This window comes from Trachypithecus francoisi, unplaced genomic scaffold (genome assembly GCF_009764315.1).
Source record: "Trachypithecus francoisi isolate TF-2019V2 unplaced genomic scaffold, Tfra_2.0 Contig01705, whole genome shotgun sequence".
NCBI lineage: Eukaryota > Metazoa > Chordata > Mammalia > Primates > Cercopithecidae > Trachypithecus > Trachypithecus francoisi.
This window is the reverse complement of record NW_022681450.1, coordinates 848,566-868,945: the sequence shown is the minus strand read 5'-3', so window position 1 is coordinate 868,945 and position 20,380 is coordinate 848,566. Positions and strand designations below refer to the sequence as shown.

The following is a 20,380-nucleotide window of genomic DNA, read 5'->3' as shown; positions in this document are numbered from 1 at the left end:
GCGCCTGTAGTCCCAGCTACTCAGGAGGCTGAGGCAGGAGAATGGCATAAACCCGGGAGGCGGAGCTTGCAGTGAGCTGAGATCTGGCCACTGTACTCCAGCCTGGGCGACAGAGCAAGACTCCGTCTCAAAAAAAAAAAAAACCAAAAAAAAAAAAAAAAGAAATTAGAGTCACATAGCTCTGCAGAAAGAACAACTCAGAATCTTAGACCCGGGCTTTAGCCCTAGATGGGTCCGTTTCTAGGACCCCAGACGTCTCTGTGACCTCCTTGCTGGGAGTAAATCCAACCTTCCCAGACATGTGAGAACAGTAAGAAGACCCTGCACACACAAAGGGGTTTCTCTGTCACAGAGGAAATAACACCACGTTCAGGGACCCCAGGGACTCTGCATGGTGCTGACAGACCCAGGGCCAAGGTGTAGCAGAGGTCCACGCTGGGGAGGGACAGTCGTCCTGTTACGAGACGGGGGTCCAAATAAGCCTTGCTTCTCAGAGCCTGGTCTGGGGAACTCAAATGTAGACAGAAGGGAAAAAGGAAGAACAGAAAAGGAGGCAAAACTGAGAGGGGAGGGGACAGAGAAGTGACCCGGGCAGAGCTTCACCCATGACCCTGGAAAGTGCTCCTGCCCTGGGAAAGAGGAAGGACAGCAGAGCCTACAGTCACAGCAGCCCTGAGAGAGCACTCCTGGAGCCCAGGCTCTTTTCCACAGAGGAGGAAAGAGCAGGCAGCAGAGACCATGGGGCCCCCCTCAGCTCCTCCCCACAGAGAATGCATCCCCCGGCAGGGGCTTCTGCTCGCAGGTGAGTGGAGGATTCTTGGGAGTGGGCAGGAGGAGGGATCACAGAGAATGGCTGGGGTCTCCTGGGGAGGACAAGGCTCTGAAAGGGGACAGAGGGCTTCTGCTGGAGCCTCAGGGGAGAGAACATCAGAGAGGGACACGGGTCACAACAAGACAATCACATTGAACTGGGATTGATAAGAGGGAGGAAAATCAGTGTTTTCCAAGTTAATCATTACTGGTCACTACAAGTAGAAAATGATAAGAATAAGAATTAATCAGGGTGACACTTTAAATAAAAATATAACCAGGGCACTAAACCCTGCCCTTGACCACCAACCACAAGTTGCAAAATAACCACCACTCATTAACTCATCTACGAGTATTTGCAATCAAATTTGAGGCACTGGCATACAACAAATCTCAGACAAGTCTCTGTGTTCAAAGAGCTCACACTCTCGCCGGGATGAAGACAGACACCCAGAGAGATCTAGAATGTGAGGTCAGATGTTGACAAGAGCCCCGGAGAGAACAGAGCAGAAAAAGGTCAGAAAGGGAAGACCCAGGGTCTCTAGAGGAGGTGTCAGCGGAGGGGTCTCCCTAAGATGCCCTGATGTGAGCAGGACCTGAGGCCAGTGGGGAGGGAGCCATGCAGACCCCTGGGGAAGGGAATTCCAAACAGGAAAATGCCAAGGTCAGAGGTGCTGAAGGAAGAAAGGTCACACTACTGATCTTGACCAAGTGGACACACACACACTCTCCAAGGCTGAGGGGTGAAGAGACTCTCTCAGGACCCAGGGCCCCATCTTTCCATCCCAATACGTAGGTCCTAATACTGACCGAGGCTTTCTCCCTCCTAGCCTCACTTCTAACCTTCTGGAACCCGCCCACCACTGCCCAGCTCACTATTGAATCCAGGCCATTCAATGTCGCAGAGGGGAAGGAGGTTCTTCTACTTGCCCACAATCTGCCCCAGAATCTTGTTGGCTACATCTGGTACAAAGGAGAAAGAGTGGATGCCAGCCATCGAATTGGATCATATGTAATAGGAACTCAACAAACTACCCCAGGGCCTGCACACAGCGGTCGAGAGACAATATACTCCAATGCATCCCTGCTGATCCAGAACGTCACCCAGAATGACACAGGATCCTACACCCTACAAGTCATAAAGGAAGATCTTGTGAATGAAAAAGCAACTGGCCAGTTCCGGGTATACTGTGAGTGATTCCCCATGACCTCTGGGTGTTGGGGTCAGTTCTACTTCCCACATACCGGATTGTCAGGCCTGGGCTGTGCCTGTGTCCCCTCTGCATTACATCCTGTGTTGGAGTTTGGGCATTTAGTGTAGGACACACACGGGGGAGACAAACTCCCACAGATCAGAATTCTTTTCCTGCATCCAGACCCTGCAGACACTCGGGGCAGAAGAAGGACAGTCTGATGGGGGGACTCAGCAGGGGGAGGTCAGTGTCAGCCAAGTGCACCGTGCCCTCTCCCTGGACCTGACCCTAGGAAAGACCCTGGAGAACTGGGTCAGGGCCTGGCCTACGGGACCCCCTAGGATCGTCACAGAAAAGCTCAGCTCTTCCCAGAGCTGAGCCCCTGTGCAAATCCCTGTCCCAGATTCCTGACTCCAGGTGACCCTGGGGACCCTAGGGATCCTGTGCCAGGGCTGGGTGAGACCTCCTGGGCAGGGCTGACTGGGAGCAAGATTTTACCAGCTGTCTGAGGGTCATGGCTCCTGGAATTGGTTACCAGCCAGGGTCCAGCCCCAAGAACTTCTTCTGGGCAAGGACAGGGCCTCATCCTTCACCTTAGACTCAGCATGGAGTGAATAGATGGACAAGATGACTAGGGTATGGGCCCACTGCCCAGGGGAACTTAGGTGACTCCATGGGAAGTTCAATATCCCCAGGGGGAGAAAAAGAAGAGAGAAGATGCTCCCGGCAGCTCCTTTTCCACAAGGGATCAGGCCCACGGACCTCTCTTTTGGAGGTGAATAAGCATAGATGCTGTTCATTTGGGCAGCTCCTCTATACACAGCTGAGGTCAAGTAATTCTAAATATTTTGAGATTAATTCACAAACAACCTCACAGTCAAATAGCACTTATCCTACTTATTGAAAAAAAAATTGAGGAACAGGGAGACACAGTCATTAACTAGGGTCACACAAGTCATAGGTGTCAGATTAGTCATACGAGGTCTCTTTGCAGCCACAGCTGCCTCTTCTCCACCAGGGGATGGCTGGGGCTATCATTAGACATCTGCAGACCTGAGACCTGTCGTAAGTCCTCTTTCTTTTTTCTTGGGCATCCACAACTCAGAGGGGGAGATTTTGGTCTGGAGAGTGAGGGGCAAGTGGAAAATTAATCAATTTTTCCTGATATAATTTGGATGTTTATCCCCTCCAAATCTCACATTGAAATGTGATCTCCAACATTGGAGGTGAGGATGTTTATCTCCTCCAAGTCTCACGTTGAAATGTGATCCCCAACGTTGGAGGTGAAGATGTTTATCTCCTCCAAATCTCACGTTGAAATGTGATCCCCAACATTGGAGGTGAGGCCTGGTGGGAGGCGCTCAGATCATGGGGGCTGTTTCTCACCATCCCCATGGTGACAAGTCAGTTCTCACTCTGAGTTCACAGATCTGGTTCTTTAAAAGTGTGTGGCACCTCCACACTCTCTCTTGCTCCTGCTTTTGCCACATGACACCACCTGCTATCTCTTCTCCTTCCACCATGATTGTAAGCTTGCTGGGCCTCACCAGAAGCCAAGCAGATGCTGGTGCCGTGCCTGTACAGCCTGCAGATCCCTGCCCCAATTAAATCTCTTTTCCTTATAAATTACCCAGCCTCAGACATTTCCTTATAGTAACGAAAAGTAGCCTAACACATTAGCCTAACCTGGAACTAAATCCCTTGTGTCAACAGAGTCAGTGCCAGGAATGTCCGGGCCTCCCTCTCAGATGCGCACCACTGCCCTCACTAGACCTGAAATCCTGTGTTTCCTGCTGTGTCAGTGTCACTCCTACGAGAGGATGAAAGAAACAACCTTGCTTTCACTCCCCACTCACACCCTGCACCAGCCCAGGGCCCAGTGAGAGACACACACTCAGTAGTTCTCTGATGAAGGAGGAAATGAATGAATGATGAATAATTCATAAACTCTTCAGAGACCAGATCTCGGATGCAGAATCCTAGAAGGTTCTGGCCACATCTGTTTCCTGTCCCTCCAGGGACCAGGATCCTTGTTGCATTCCTCTAACCCCTGCCCCTAAAGCTACCCCAAGAACCACATCTCATGGGACTCTGGCACAGCTCATCTGTGGAAAGGTTTTCAGGGCTCCCTGGTCCTGGTTCCAGAATAACCAGGGGTCTCCTGGCCGCTGGGGTCCGTGAGGTCACTGTAGTCCCCACAGCTCACTGCCATGTAATCTCTGACTATCTCTGCTCCCCCTTGTCCCCTTCACAACAGTGAGGATACCCCTACCCTGCACAGCTTCCTCCACCATTAGGTATTCCCCAGTGACTCCCTCTAACAAGACTGGCTGTTCTGTTCCCTTCCCACTCACACTATGGCCTGGCCCAACTCTGGGACAATAAAAAAAAAAGGCACAGAAATCAGCTGGATCAGAGCCCCTGCCAGGCTTCGTCATGAGCCAGTGTCCCCAGGTCACCAGGAGAACGAGCTTCCACTGTGTCCCCACCCAGGGCTCTTTCCCTCCATGAGGCCAACACGTGGAACAGGCCACAGGACAGGGACGAGTGACTCCTCCACCTACTCTTGTAATTGCCCAGCAGGTTCTTCCTGCCACTGCACAGACAAAACCAATTCACTGAGACCACGATATTGCAGTCAAGATAGAGTTTAATTAATGCTAAGTGAGCCAAACAGCAAGACAGGAGTTTATTATTATTTAAATCAGACTCCCTGGAGGCTTGAGGTTAGAGTTTTTCATGGATAGTTTGATGGCAGGGGACTAGGGAATGGGGAATGCTGATTGGTTGGGGATAAAATCATAGGGATGTGGCAACTGATCCTGGTGTGCTGAAACCATCTCTGAGTGGGGGCCACAAGACCACTGAATCATGGGTCTTGGTCCAGGTGGAGTCAGTGAGTTGCCAGAATGCAAAAGTCTGAGAAACATCTCAAAAGACCAATCTCAGGTTCTACAATAGTGATGTTATCTATGGGAACAATTAGGGAAGTCACAAATCTTGTGACTTCTGGACACATGCGTCCTGAGAAGTCAGGGACTGCAGAAACTATGCCTACATTTTAGCACAATTTGGGCCCCTCCCATAATGCTAATCTTATAATGTTTCATTAGTTTTACAAAGGCAATCCCTGACAAAGAGGGAGTTAGTTTTAGGGAGGGACTACAATCATCCTTGCTTCAAAGTTGCACCATGTTAGCCAGGATAGTCTCGATCTCCTAACCTCATGATCCACCCACCTCGGCCTCCCAAAGTGCTGGGGTTACAGGCATGAGCCACCACGCCCGGCCTGAAACAGCAAAGTTTTAAAAGAGTGGGAAAAGGCCGGGCGTGGTGGCTCATGCCTGTAATCCCTGCACTTTGGGAGGCTGAGGCAAGTGGATCACCTGAGGTCGGAAGTTTGAGACCAGCCTGGCCAACGTGGTGATACCCCGTCTCTACAAAAAATACAAAAAATTAGCCGGGCATGATGGCAGGCGCATGTAATCCCAGCTACTCAGGAGGCTGAGGCAGGAGAATCGCTTGAAACCAGGAGGTAGAGGTTGCAGTGAGCCAAGATCATGCAATTTCACTCCAGCCTAGGCAGCAAGAGCAAAACTCTGTCTCAAAAAAAAAAAGAAAAAAAGTGGGGAAAAATAGTGGAACAGCATATTCAACTTCACATTCAATATTTTGTATTGACAATGGCATATTTTATATTTTGTAGCTGTAGGACAACTACAAAGTCTGTAACATACATGTAATGGGATACTGGTGGTTCCTGGGACCAGGTGGAGCTGGCCAGCCCTGTGCTGTCTGGTGGGCTCACTGCCTGTTCCACACACACCTGTGTCCCTCATCATGATGCCATTATCATAAGATGGGGTCTCCAGGTGGGGAGATGCACAAGCCACTAGCGTCTCACTTAGACTCTGCCCAATTCGAGATAATTTAATCAAACTCTAGTTGTGTTTCCCGGGGTCTAGAGAAAAGGAGGAAGGCGTTTCATATGACTGTTTTGGCCCCTTCCTATTTTGCTTAACTCTGCACAGGAAACTGAGATAAGTGCTCTTTCTAAATTTACTGACATAACACATATCACATCTCCTAATTTGGGATTATTCTTCCCTATGTATTATTGAGACATCTCAGACGTTCCCTCTGACCAGTTCTGTCTTCCTAACAGGACCCACAATTCTCTCTCTGCCCAGAGAGTCACTGATTTCAAACCAAAGTCAGCATCTTTCTTTGAGCTTAACATGATTATGCTGGTCTTCAGCGTTTAGCAGACCAAAACCTTATTGTGTTATCAAGAGAAATACTACAGCCAGCAATTGCCTTAGATCTTTAGACCATTAATAATAATTTCCACTGATAGAAAAAAGTTTAATGTTTCCCCCAAATGTCTTGTTTTTCACTAAAGTAAGAACATAACTCCTTTGTTTAAACTCCTGACAAATTTTTAAGGGCAAAATGGACTATTACAGATGGGGAATCCCAAATCCAAACATCCAAAATGCAAAATGCTCCAATATCCAAAACTTTTTGACCACTGGCATGATGTTCAAAGGAAGTGCTCACTGGAGCATTTTGAAATTTTGGATTTTCAGATTTGGGATGATAAACCGATACTTGTAATACAAATATTCCAAAATAAAAAATAATCAGAAATCCAAAACACTTTTGCTCTTATGCATAAGTGATACCCAAACTCTATTAACTATAGACACCAAGGTGTACAGCAGATCTCTAGAACCTCCATAACTTACATAACTGAAACTCCACACCCAAGGAACAACTTCCACCCAGCCCTTGGAAATCACCATTCTGCTCTTTTATTTTTTTCTTTTTCTTTTTTCTTTTCTTTTTCTTTTTTTTTTTTTTTTTTTTGAGGTAGAGTTTTACTCTTGTCACCCAGGCTGGAGCACAGTGGTGTGATCTAGGCTCACTGCAACCTCCCTCTCCCAGGTTCAAGCAATTCTCCCTAGCCTGTTAAGTAGCTGGGATTACAGGCGTGCCACCACACCCAGCCAATTTTTGTATTTTTAGTAGAGACGGGGTTTCACCATGTTGGCCAGGCTGGTCTCGAACTCCTGACCTCAGGTGATCTGCCCGTCTCAGCCTCCCAAAGTGCTGGGATTACAGGCGTGAGCCACCGCACCCGGCCTTCTACTATAACTTTTATTTACTCACTGTATCATGTCAGTCACCATGACACACCTGGAAAGAACAACCTCACCTTGTAATTCTGAGACCTCAGCACCTGCGTGTTCCAGGTGAGGACCCCAAGGTCAGGCAGGCAGTCAGCCATCAGGGAAGGAACAGGAGAGGTGCCAGGGGATGTGACTCCTGGTCCTTGTCTGTCCACCACCCAATGCTGCTGCTCAATTCACAATTGAGAAAGTCTCTGCTTCTTTCACAGGCAGGCAGCCTCACAGGCTCTGAGCCCTCAGATGGTCATGCATCTGTCTGTGACACACATGTCTGTCTTGGTCTTTTTTGTTGTTGTTTCTTTGTTTTGTTTGTTTTGAGAGATGGAGTCTCGCTCTGTCACCCAGGCTGGAGTGCAGTGATGCAATTGCGTCTCACTGCAAGCTCTGCCTCCTGGGTTCACACCATTCTCCTGCCTCAGCCTCCCAAGTAGGTGGGACTACAGGCACCTGCCACCACGCCTGGCTAATTTTTTGTATTTTTAGGAAAGACGGGATTTCAGCATGTTAGCCAGGATGGTCTCGATCTCCTGACCTCGTGATCCACCCACCTCAACCTCCCAAAGTCCTGGGATTACAGACGTGAGCCACCGACCCAGCCCTGTCTTGGTCTTTTAAGGAGTGGGGTTGGCCAAAGAATAGGAGATGTTGATTCTGATTAAAATATGCCCGTGGAGGAATCACAGGTGCCACACAGGGCAATCTTCTCTCTGTTATCTGCATAGCGGAGCTGCCCAAGCCCTCCATCACCAGCAACAACTCCAACCCCGTGGAGGACAAGGATGCTGTAGACTTCACCTGTGAACCTGAGATTCATAGCACAACCTACCTGTGGTGGGTAAATGGTCAGAGCCTCCCGGTCAGTCCCAGGCTGCAGCTCTCCAATGGTAACAGGACCCTCACTCTACTCAGTGTCACAAGGAATGACGCAGGAGCCTATGAGTGTGAAATACAGAACCCAGTGGGTGCCAGCTGCAGTGACCCAGTCACCCTGGACGTCCTCTGTGAGCATCTTCTGTTCCTCTGTGGCCCAGGCCACCAGCCCAAATCTACACAGCCAGAGGCCAGGCCTCTCGGTCCCTCTCAGCTTCAAGGACTCAGACTCTCACCCAGGTTGGCCATGACTTCCTGTCCCGAGCAAACCTGGGCAGACCCAGCCTTGACCAAGAATAGGAGAGGAGGGGCTGCTCCTGTCCTGGGAGGCTCAGGGTCCACAGCCTGTGATGGGAGAAACAGGTGAATGTCTCAGACCCAGATTCAGTGGATAGAGTGGGTTTCATTAGGACTTCAAGGTTATGACTTGGCTCAGAGGGACACTGTGGCTCTTCCACAGACCAGCAGCTTCCCCTTCCCTCTGATGATATCATCTATGGCTTTATTCTCTTTGCTCCAGATGGACCAGGCATTCCTACAATCTCCCCCCCAGACTCCTATTACCACCCAGGGGCAAATCTCAACCTCTCCTGCCACGTGGCCTCTAACCCACCCACACAGTATTCCTGGTTTGTCAGTGGAATGCTCCAGCAACACACACAAAAGCTCCTTATCGCCAACATCACAGTGGATAATAGTGGATCCTATGCTTGCCTCGCCCATAACTCAGCCACTGGCCTCAGTACAATCACAGTCAAGACAATCACAGTCTCTGGTAAGTGGATCCCTGGAGCATAGGCCCTAGGCCCTTGGTAGAGGCAGTCAGTTTTCTGAAAGAGCCTGGAAGCTTATTTCCCAGCCCGTGTCTTAGACACAAGCAAATTCCAAACTCTACCCTGAGCCCTCTCATCCTGAGCCCTCTCACTCCATCTCTGCAGGACCCCTCCTCCCCTTGTTGTTCTGATTTCTCACAGCTGACCTTGGGGCCAGCCTGGAATGTTGTACAAATTTTGTTGTATCACTTACAAGTTTTGTGACCTTCCTTGACTTACTGAGTGCTATAAGTCTCAGATGCTAACTCTGCAGCTGGGGGTGATGCTCCTCTCCCTCAAGGTGATGGGAGGATGAGATGAGCTGTAGGTACGTTGGTACCCACTGTGCCTGGTACATGGAATTCCCCCCAAAACAGTCAATGAACATCATCCCCACTCATCAGCAATGAGTTGATGACGAGGGCCTGCCCTTTGTGTCATGGGAAGGAAAAGGAGAAACAGAGGGAAGAGGCATGATGCGAGAAGGAGGGACTAAAAGGCACAGGAGCAGGGTGAGGTGCAAGCACATCTGGGAGAATGTATGAGTTGGTGCTGCCCAGTGAGTGAAACCCGCTGAAAATTGTGCCACTGTGGAAAGCAAGGAAATCCGTGATGGGGACAACACAACAGACCGCACTCAGGCCCCGTGGCATCTCCTTCTCCCCTGACCGCACACCTTCCCTGCAAGGCCCCTGTGGTTTCCTCTGGGATAGACTTTGCCTTCTTCTTTCTGCAGGAGAAAATGCCCCAGGCCTTCCTATGGGGGCCATTGCCGGCATGGTGACCGGGGTCCTGGTCGGAGTGGTGCTGGTGGCCGCCCTGGTGTATTTCCTGCTTCTTGCCAAAACTAGAAGGTACCACAGCTTTTTCCCATCCTCCTCCCACCCCCTAGGCTGACTCTAGGCCAGGAGAAAGGAGACCTTGTCCTGTATTCATGACCAGGCTCTCCATGGCCTCCCAAGTCCCCAGGGATCCTTCACTGTTATTCCACAGCTCCCCCCTCGTCAGCTCCTGACCCTAGGTTGCTGCCTCAACAGCTTCCTCCTCTGTGAATTTGGCCTAGTTAAGGCCCCACCCCTGAGTGTGGCCCTAGTTCTCTCACACAGCAAAGCCACAGCTGCCTGGAGGGAGGGAGAGAAGGAGGAAGGGAGGAAGGGGGACTCTGTAATTGGTACCTCCCGCTGTTCATTGAATCCACCCACACAGTGAGGGGGATTTCCTGGTTCCAGATCCTGGGCATCGTCACACAATGGGGAGTGGACCAGCCTGGACAGGCTGGGTGGGGTCAGTGCCCCCCACGGCTGATGTGGTAACCATAGGCCCTGAGGTGTGAGATGGGAGAACCTGGGCCTCACACCAGCATGTCCTGGGGCGTCCTTTGTGTCTCTTGCCAAGCGGTTGAGAGAGAGGACAAGGACACTGTCCCATTTCAGCATCACCACTCAGGACACTGAGTTCCAGGAGAATCCAAGACACTTGCAGTCCCCTCCGTGTCCTGTACAAGTGGCCCTGTTTTCCCTCTGGGGCCTTGACCCTTCCTCTTAGGCAAACCTTCATGATCTGGTTCCTTCCTTGGGTCCTCAGTCCCTTTCCTGGGTCCCTGGGTCAATGTTCTCCTGGCCCAGCATCTGCCTGAGTGTCCTTCCCCTCTGCTCAGGACAGACGTGGCTTCCTAAAGCCTCTCCTCAGCTACCCTCTGCTGGGCTCTCCCTAACACAAACCTGAGGGAGACAGGAGATCTCCATGCCCATCCTTGAAAATGGGGTTCCCTTCTTGTCCCCTGTTCTAACTCCAAAATTGTGGCTTTTAACCTGGCACCTTCCCAAAGGACTCTGATCTTTCCTAGAACCAGCATCCAGCGTGACCTCAAAGAGCAGCAGCCCCAAGTCCTTGCCCCTGGTGAGTGTCCTCTCAGCCCAGGTGTGGCTGGGAACCTCTAGGCCAACCCCACAGTGTCCGCTCCTGCCAGTCACTCCCAGGGAGGCTCTGATCCTTTCCCGGGGGCTGCAAAGAGGAGCTCATAAAACATCAAACAGGGGGCCCCAACTGGCCGGGTCAGCCCTGACCTGTGGGCTCTGGGTCAGGGGTCACCTCCCCAACCTCAGCTGCTCAGGTATCTTAGAGCTGAGGACACCCCATGCCTTTCTGGAGAGGGGGAAAGGCTCTCCTCCCATCCTGCTACTCACTCCTGTCTCTGTTTCCAGGCCGTGGTCCCTCCCACAGCTCTGCCTTCTTGGTAAGCCTGTCCCCTCCCAGCCCCTTTCTACTGGGGTCCCAGCTGTGCAGGCTCTGGGCAGAGGGACCATCAGCCCGCGAGCATAGCACAGACCCACCTTCCCCCAGAACACACAGGACAAGGCTAGCCCTGCCCAGGAGCTCGGCCTCCCTACAGGGCCGGGACCACCCACGCCCTGTGCTGACCCCTCCTCGGGACCCTCCATCGCCTGAGGAGACCCCTGGAGTCCGGCAGGTGCAGAGTGGACACTGGGACCGTCAGTCAGGGGCCCACATTAACAAGGGTGTGGGGTGGGCCCAGCCAGGAAAAGGGTCAGGGTGCTGTGTCCACACTGGGAGGCTGAGCTCAGGGGCAGAGCTGGTCACTCCTGAGGGGAAACGACCAGAAGTAGACACAGGGAAGTAAATCCTGGCCATTCAGAGATAGGAAACTTGCAGGCTTGGCCTCCATGACCCTCCATCCCTGTCTACAGATGTCCCCTCTCTCCACTGCCCAGGCCTCCCGACCCGGCCCCAGGACAGCCGCTCCCATCTATGAGGTGAGTGTGGGCCACGGATGTTCTGGTCCCAGAGGCCCCAGGGGACCCAGGATCTGTCCCGACTGGCACTGGCTGAGCTCTGAGATCCAGGAAACTGCTGTGAAAATAAGAACAGTGGGTGGTGAGCAGAAGAGGGAGGGGCCTGAGAGCAGGAACCCCCTGAGCACAGCCAGGTTCAGCCCCGGAGCAGCCCTGGCTGGGCCCAGAGCCTGGGAGACACCAGACCCTGTTCTGAGAAGGCTACAAGGGTTTAGGCCCCTTCTCTGTTTTTGCAGGAAATGCTAAAACATGACACAAACGTTTACTGCCGGATGGACCGCAAAGGAGATGTGGCTTCTTAGGTTCCTCTGCGAGCTGCTCCTGGGGACTGATGGAGCGTCCCGAACCCCCAGCCCTGGGGATGGGGAAGGACATGGAGCCTGAGCCAGAGAACCAGCTCTGAGTCCTGAAAAGACACTGGGGCCTGGGGACAGGGAGGGATGGGGAGTCCCTGCTGAATATCCGAGGACCCCGACAGGCTGCCCTGGGCTCTGGGTGGGCCAGGACAAAGGCCTCCCATCACCACAGGAAGTGGGGGCTTGCAGAGAAAGTGAATGGGCCTGTGGCCCACCCGCGGTCACCTGGAAACGATCTCAATAAAAAGACCCTTCCTCTCATTGGCTCTTTTTCTGCTCATGGGAACTTAGCAAAAATTCACTTGAAACTCCATATCTATTCTCTCCTGGTCACACAGGGAAAATGTCACTCCAACTTATTTCGACCCCAGTCTCTCTTTTCTGGGAGGCAGAAATAGGGGGTTGGGATTCAGAATGGGGGGGACCCTGCACAGGAAAGGGCGGGATTCACAGGAGCGCTGCCCAACCAGCCAAGCTCTCGGCTATCCTCACACTGCCCCAGGGATCTACAGTGCCTAGCCCTGGCCACTGGGTTTACTCTCTGTCCAAAAGGCCAATGCTCAGGACATTTTTACCCATATCAGGGGATACACAGAGGGGCTGTCAGAGTAATCAAGGTGAGGACAGACCCAGAATTTAGTCCTGGAGTAAGATCCTCCCAGACACTACCTGGGACTCTAGCCCATCATTTCCCATCGGTTCCCACTTTACCGCCTGGCGTGGATCTCACTGAACAATCCCCGTCTCCACACAGGAGCTTCCAGGTCAGAGACACGGGGCTGTCTCACCGAAAGCTCATGCAGTCTCCCGTGGCAATGGGACCACCTGTCTCCTCTTCTCTTTGGCCTGCAGGGCCCTCCACTCAGGCCTCACCTGCAGCTCCACCACATACCTGCACTAAAGCACAGAGCCATGGTTCCTGAGGATGTTCTGCCACTGTCCAGAGTTGTTTGCCATGAGATGGGAAAAGGAAAAACAACCTGCAAATTTACATCAGGATTTAGCTCTAAATGACTTCTTAGCCCGCCTACACACATTGTCAGATGAGACAAGGTGACACCTCTTGTATCAGTTTCCTGTTGACGCTGTGACAAATTCCCACAGGCCAGGCATGTTGGTGTGTGCCTTGGGCCCAACTACTCAGGAGGCTGAGGTGGAAGGATCACTTGAGCCCAGGAGGTTGAGGCTGCAGTGAGCTCTGATCACACCACTGCACGCTGGCCTGAGCAACAGAGATGACAACTCCATTGCTAAACTTAGTGGCACAAAACAACAACAATGTGTCCACTTGGCTCTGTTCTTCCTGGCAGCTCCAGGGAAACGTCTGTTCTCTCACCTTTTCCAATTACTAGAGGCCACCTGCATCCTTAACTTTGGCCCCTTCCTCCGTCTTCAAAGCGAGTAGTACAGCATCTTGAAACCTCTCTGTGCTCTGCCTCCATCTTCACTGACTTCCCTGCCTCCCTGTCTCGTAAGGAAGGGACCTATGGTTATTTTAGACCCACCTGGATAAACCGCAATAATCTCCCCATGTCATTATCCTTCATTTATCTGCTAAGTGTCTTTTACCATGTGCCGTATTCACAGATCTTGGGATGAGGATGTGTGCATCTTGGAGAGGTGCTTGTTCTATCCATCACTCCTCTCAAGGCCATTTTATCATGATTGTTCACTACAAACTACACATAGGCACCTGGATAGGGTTATCCTGACTGTGGCGTCAGTTTTTGTAGTGACATCCCCAGCACCATCCAGGTCCTGAGAGAGGGAGATGGAGGGCTCTCCATGCCCCTAGTACCTCTCCACCTTCTCCTCAGTGACAAGCTCAGTTGTTAAGAATGAGAGATGTGGCCAGGTGTGGTGTCTCACACCTGTAATCCCAGCACTTTGGGAGGCCGACGGGAGTGGATCACCTGGGGTCAGGAGTTTGAGACCAGCCTGACCAACATGCCGCAACCCCGGCTCTACTAAAAATACAAAAATTAGCCAGGCGTGGTGGCACATGCCTATAATCCCAGCTACTCAGGAGGCTGAGGCAGGAGAATCATTTGAACCCGGGAGGTGGAGGTTGCAGTAAGCCAAAATCATGCCACTGCACTTCAACCTGGTTGACAGAGTGAGACTCTATCTCAAAAAAAAAAAGAAAAGAAAAGAAAGAAGGAAGGAAGGAAGGAAAAGAAAAAAGAAAAGAAAAGAAAAACAAACAATAAAAGAGATGTGACTGGAAGATCACAACTCACCAGCCCTTCAATAGTTCATGGACATCAGCACCATGGATAGTGACCCTGGAAGGGTCATCTGCAAACACCGTGGCAGGGAGCACACAGATGGGAAGAAACTGCCCAGAAAAGCCGCCCAGTCTGTTCTGCCTGAGAAAGACGCAATGAGGGAGAACCTGATTCTTTTATAATGTGTTTGTCGTGAGCCCTGTGCACATGACTAAATGTTAGGGTTGTTGGCAAGGGTTGTTGACACCCCTGGCAGGGCTGATTTCTGTAGCCAAAATATGACCTTGGAGAGGCTGAGTCTGCTCCGGCTTCACAGTGAATATCCCTACCTCTGAGACTCAAGCCATCGTCTCTGCCTACAACACAGTGGGAACTTGTCATGATTAACTTCTGACCCCAGTGCCTGACCTTGGGACCACTACCATCCCCCAGCCTGGAGCACTCCCTGAGCACACCATACTGTTCCGTGAGCTCCAGCTAAGCCCCTAAACAACTCTCTCAGTGACTCCAGGCCAAGTCTCATGCCCCATGTCAGAGGCCTTTGCCATCTGCTAGTCGTTCACACACAATCCTCCTGAGGGACAAGTGGGGGCCTGAACATCTGTCTCCCAGGGTAGGGCCCAAATTCCCCAGGAGACAAAAACAGACCAGAGTTCTCCCAGTCACCCTCACCCTCCTCATTCCCACCACTTCCCACCAACAGAGGCAAGTCTTGTCCTACAGACCCACCCCTGCCCTTCCCAAGAGCTCAGGCCCAGTCAGTCAGTGTCCCTGAAGGGCACATACACATCACTCAGAGTGCTCAGTGGAAGGGTCACCCAGGTCCCCACGAGAGTCTCCCCTGCTTTAGATGGATCAGAATCCTCGTCACATCCCACATCTGGGCAGTCACCAAGGTCTTCTCTGCCCTGTCCTCGCACCTACTGTCTGTCCTGGTCATCCTCATCATCTTTTCTGAGCACAGCCCCAGTTCCTAACAGGCGGGGTTAAGGCTCCTGACAGATACAGTTAAGACATAGGACCTAAGGCCGGGCGCGGTGGCTCAAGCCTGTAATCCCAGCACTTTGGGAGGCCGAGGCGGGTGGATCACGAGGTCAGGAGATCGAGACCATCCTGGCTAACACGGTGAAACCCCGTCTCTACTAAATATACAAACAATTAGCCGGGCGATGTGGCGGGCGTCTGTAGTCCCAGTTACTCGGGAGGCTGAGGCAGGAGAATGGCGTAAACCCGGGAGGCGGAGCTTGCAGTGAGCTGAGATCGCGCCACTGCACTCCAGCCTGGGCGACAGAGCAAAGACTCCGTCTCAATAAAAAAAAAAAAATAAATAATAATAAAAAAAAAAGATAGGACCATGATTCTGGGAGCTTCTCAGGTCTTGCCTGTTATGTGAAATTAGCATACAATTTGTATGTTTACCTCATAATTTTAATGTGCACACCCTTTGATCATGAATTAGTCACATTAAGAAGAGCCTCCCCTGAACCGTGAGTTCTAAGGAGGCTTGTCCTGGTATCTGCTAAGTCCAGTGACAAGCACCCAGTCTGGCACAAGGATGCTTCATAAATACATGTTGAATGAATGAGATCCTCTTACACCCTGCCCGCTTCCCTCACTTATGTGACCAGACTGAAACTCCTAATGTATAGGAGAGAAAGGCAGAAACCCTGGAGACCAGTGAGAAAGCTCTTTTTTGAAACAGCAGCGAGTTCCAGGCCTCTAAAGACACTTCTGGACTTTATGTGGTGCAGAGAAAAAGACAAAACCAATATATTCCCTTCAAACACCTAAAGGGGGAAGGGCCATAGCCTAACTGAGAAAGAAAAAGACCAAGGTAGGGTACAGTTCCCCTAACCCACTTTGTTTCCAGACATCAGAAAAATACAGTTTGTGGTCTTGGACACTGATGTGGAAAAATGTACAAACCAAAAATTGTGTTACTGCTAATTTCCTTGCTATGGGCAGTCACGAAATATCAATGTAAAACCATACATGCAAAGATGCACATTCAAAGAGCACTTCAGTGAACATTCACAGGATCAGTGTCAGAGGTCCACAAACTAACTACATTTGTTTTAACTTTGAATTTTGAAATAATTGTAGATTCACAGAAACTTGAAAAAATAAAATATACCTGGAGGCCCATCACCCTTCACCCAGCCTCCACCAATATTCACATCTAGCACAACTATAATTCAATGTCAAAACCAGGAAAGTGACATTGGTACAATCCACAGAGCTTTTTTCAGATTTCACCAGTTATACATGCATATGTGTGCATGCATGCATGTGTGCATTTGTGTGTGGGTGTGCATGTGCAAGTGTGTGTCTCTATGCTATGCCACTACCACAATCACAGCACTATATGTTGCTACCCCTACATAACCACAATACCCTCCCTCTCCCATACCTACTTCTGACAAGCATTAATCTAGTCTACATCTCTATAGTTATGTTATTTCAAGAATGTTACATAAACGGAATCGTACAGTATGTATGCTTTTTTTACATACAAAGTATGCATGCTTTTTTTTACATACAACGGAATCGTACAGTATGTATGCTGGAGAACAGAGCGAGACTCCATCTCAAAAAATAAAAAAATGATAAACTAGAGTTTGTGTGTATATGTTTGTGTACAAACTCTCTTTGTATACAATTTGAAATTTTCTATATGAAAAGTTTTTTAAAAGAGAGAAAAAAAATATCTAGCCCAGAAGAGAGAAAAAAAAATAGCCCCAAAGTTTTTGGTTTTAGTTTTGGTTTTGTGTTTTTGAGACAGGGTCTCACTCTGTTGTCCAGGTTGGAGTGCAGTGGCACGATCACGTCTCACTATAGCCTTGACTTCGTGCAGCCCAGAAGTTTTATCAGTGGTTTCTACAGAACTTTCATGATGGATCATCTCAATCTTATACAAACTCTTCCATAGGGAAGAAAAAGGACTATTTCCCCAACTCATTCTGTTAGGTTAGTATAAACTTGACATTGAAACCAGAACCAAAAAAAGGTAGGAAAGAGGAAATTATCAGGCCAATCACATTCATGAACAGAGATACATAAAAACCTAAACAAGGCGTTAGGAAATCAAATCAAGAGTATATTAAAAAATGAAACACTGGCCGGGCGCGGTGGCTCAAGCCTATAATCCCAGCACTTTGGGAGGCCGAGACGGGCGGATCACGAGGTCAAGAGATCGAGAACATCCTGGCTTATACGGTGAAACCCCGTCTCTACTAAAAAATACAAAAAAATAGCCAGGCGAGGTGGTGGGCGCCTGTAGCCCCAGCTACTCGGGAGGCTAAGGCAGGAGAATGGCGTTAACCCCGGAGGCAGAGCCTGCAGTGAACTGAGATCCCGCCACTGCACTCCAGCCTGGGCGACAGAGGGAGACTCCATCTCAAAAAAAAAAGAAACACTATGACTGGGTTTTGTTTGTTCCAGGAAAAGCAAAGGTGATTTAACATTATAAATCTGTAAGTGGGCGTTTCTGCCCATGGACGCCGCCAAAGAAGCATTGTTAAAGTCTCTCTTCTCCCTGCCATATCTAAGTCAGAGTGTCCCAAAGAGCCCGAACAGCTGAGGAAGCTCTTCATTGGAGGGCTGAGCTTTGAAACAACTGATAAGCGCCCGAGAAGCCATTTTGAGCAATGGAGAATGCTCACGGACTATGTGGTAATGAGGGATCCAAACAGCAAGCGTTCCAGGAGCTTCCGGTTTGTCATGTATGCCACTGTGAAGGAGGCGGATGCACCATGAATGCAAGGCCACACAAGGTGGATGGAAGAGTTGTACCAAAGAGAGCTGTCTCAAGAGAAGATTCTCAAAGACCAGGTGCCCATTTAACTGTAAAAAAGATATTTGTTGGTGGCATTAAAGAAGACACTGAAGGCCGGGTGCTCACGCATGTAATCCCAGCACTTTGGGAGGCCGAGGTGGGTGAATCACTCGAGGTCAGGAGTTCGAGACCAGCCTGACCAACATGAGAAACACCGTCTCTACTGAAAATGCACAATTAGCTGGGCGTGGTGGCGCATACCTCTAATCCCAGCTACTTGGGAGGCTGAGGCAGGAGAATCGCTTGATCCTGGGAGGCGGAGGTTGCGGTGAGCCAAGATTGCACCATTGCACTCCAGCCTGGACGACGGAGTGAGACTCCATCTAAAAAAAGAAAAGAAAAGAAAAGGAGGAAGACACTAAAGAACATCACCTAAGAGATTATTTTGAACAGTGTGGAAAAATGGAAGTGATTGAAACCATGACTGACCAAGGCAGTGGCAAGAAAAGGGGCTTTGCCTTTGTAACCTTTGATGACCATGACTCCGTGGATAAGATTCTCATTCAGAAATACCATACTATGAATGGTCACAACTGTGAAATTAGAAAAGCCCTATCAAAGCAAGAGATGCCTAGTGCTTCATCCAGCCAAAGATATTGAAGCAGTTCTGGAAACTTTGGTGGTGGTCGTGGAGGTGGTTTTGGTGGGAATGACACCTTTGGTCATGGAGGAAACTTCAGTGGTTGTGGTGGCTTTGGTGGCAGCTGTGTTGGTGGTGGACGTGGTGGCAGTGGGGATGGCTATAATGGATTTTGTAATGATGGAAGCAACTTTGGAGGTAGTGGAAGCTACAATGGTTTTGGCAATTACAACAATCAGTCTTCAAATTTTGGGCCCATGAAGAGAGGAAACTTTGGAGGCAGAAGCTCTGGCCCCTATAGTGGCGGAGGCCAATATTTGCCAAACCACGAAACCAAGGTGGCTAAGGCAGTTCCAGTAGCAGCAGTAGCTATGGCAGTGCCAGAAAATTTTAATTAGGAAACAAAGCTTAGCAGGAGAGGAGAGCCAGAGAAGTGACAGGGAAGCTACGGGTTACAACAGATTTGTGAACTCAGCCAAGCACAGGTGGCAGGACCTAGCTGCTACAAAGAAGACATGTTTTAGACAAATACTCATGTGTATGGGCAAAAAACTTGAGGACTGTATTTGCAACTAATTGCATAATGGGTTATTTTAGTCTCTCTTCTGTGGAAAGTGTAAAGCATTCCAACAAAGGGTTTTAATGTCATTTTTTTTTTTTGCATCCATGCTGTTGATTGCTAAATGTAATAGTCTGTGATGCTGAATAAATGTCCTTAAAAAAAAAAAAAAAGAAATCTATAAGTGGAAGAAGGCATGAAGGAGCTTCTAGGGTGCTAGGGAGGTTTTGTTTCCTGATCTAGCTACTATTTACATGGGTGTGTTCAATTTTTGAAAAGGCATCCAACAATACATTTATAATGTATGCACTTTTCTATATATAATGTATCCATTTTTAAGTATTTAAAGTACATATTACTTGCCATATTAAGAGAATAAAGGGAAAACTCGTGACTATCTCAATACACGCAGAAAAATCATGCAATATTTCCTGAGCTGGGTGTGGGGGCTAATGACTATAATTCCAGCATTTGGGAAGTCTGAGGCAGGAGGACTGCTTGAGGCCAAAAGTTTGAGACCAGCCTGGGCAACATAGCAAGACCCTGTCTCTACAAAAAAAAAAAATCCAAAAACAACTAATAACTTTTGCCGTCCATTTCTTAAAAATATTATACTAGGATAGAAGAGAACTTCCTTACTCTGCTAAAGCACACCCACACCCCAACCCCCAAAAAAGAAATAAAAAAAAAAAAACACCCAAAAAAATCACTGGTAATAGGAAAATGGCAGCATTCCACTGAAAATCAAGGATAATCCAAGAGGGCCAAGCACAGTGGTTCATGCCTATAATCCCAACACTTTGGGAGGCTGAGGTGAGTGGATCACTTAAGGTCAGAAGTTCAAGACATGCCTGGCCAACATGGCGAAACCTCATTGCTACTAAAAATGCAAAAATTAAGGCCGGGTGTGATGTCTCATGCATGTAATCCCAGCACTTTGGGAGGCCAAGGTGGGCGGATCACTTGAGGTCAGGAGTTCGAGACCAGCCCAGCCAACATGGTGAAACCCCGTCTCTACTAAAAATACAAAAATCAGCCGGGCATGGTGGCACACACCTGTAATCCTAGCTACTCGGGAGACTGAGACACAAGAATTGTTGGAACCCAGGAGGCAGAGACTGCAGTGAGCCAA

At 49.6% G+C, this 20,380-nt stretch overlaps 1 protein-coding gene across 11 annotated transcripts; it reads left to right on the top strand.

The window, feature by feature from the left end:
* Positions 1-513: 513 nt before the first annotated feature.
* LOC117075750 (carcinoembryonic antigen-related cell adhesion molecule 3-like) lies at positions 514-12,323 on the top strand. 11 transcript variants are annotated; one of them, XM_033198454.1, is made up of 9 exons: positions 514-802; positions 1,641-2,000; positions 7,918-8,196; positions 8,586-8,840; positions 9,614-9,731; positions 10,706-10,776; positions 11,082-11,113; positions 11,610-11,651; positions 11,898-12,320. In XM_033198454.1, exons 1-9 carry the CDS (start codon positions 739-741, stop codon positions 11,934-11,936), a joined length of 1,260 nt encoding a protein of 419 aa, XP_033054345.1. In that variant the 5' UTR covers positions 514-738; the 3' UTR covers positions 11,937-12,320. The 11 variants fall into 11 exon arrangements, with proteins under 11 accessions (XP_033054345.1, XP_033054276.1, XP_033054331.1 ...); XM_033198385.1 differs by having other exon boundaries at positions 11,586-11,651; positions 11,906-12,320; XM_033198440.1 differs by having other exon boundaries at positions 11,586-11,651.
* The last annotated feature ends 8,057 nt before the right edge of the window (positions 12,324-20,380 follow it).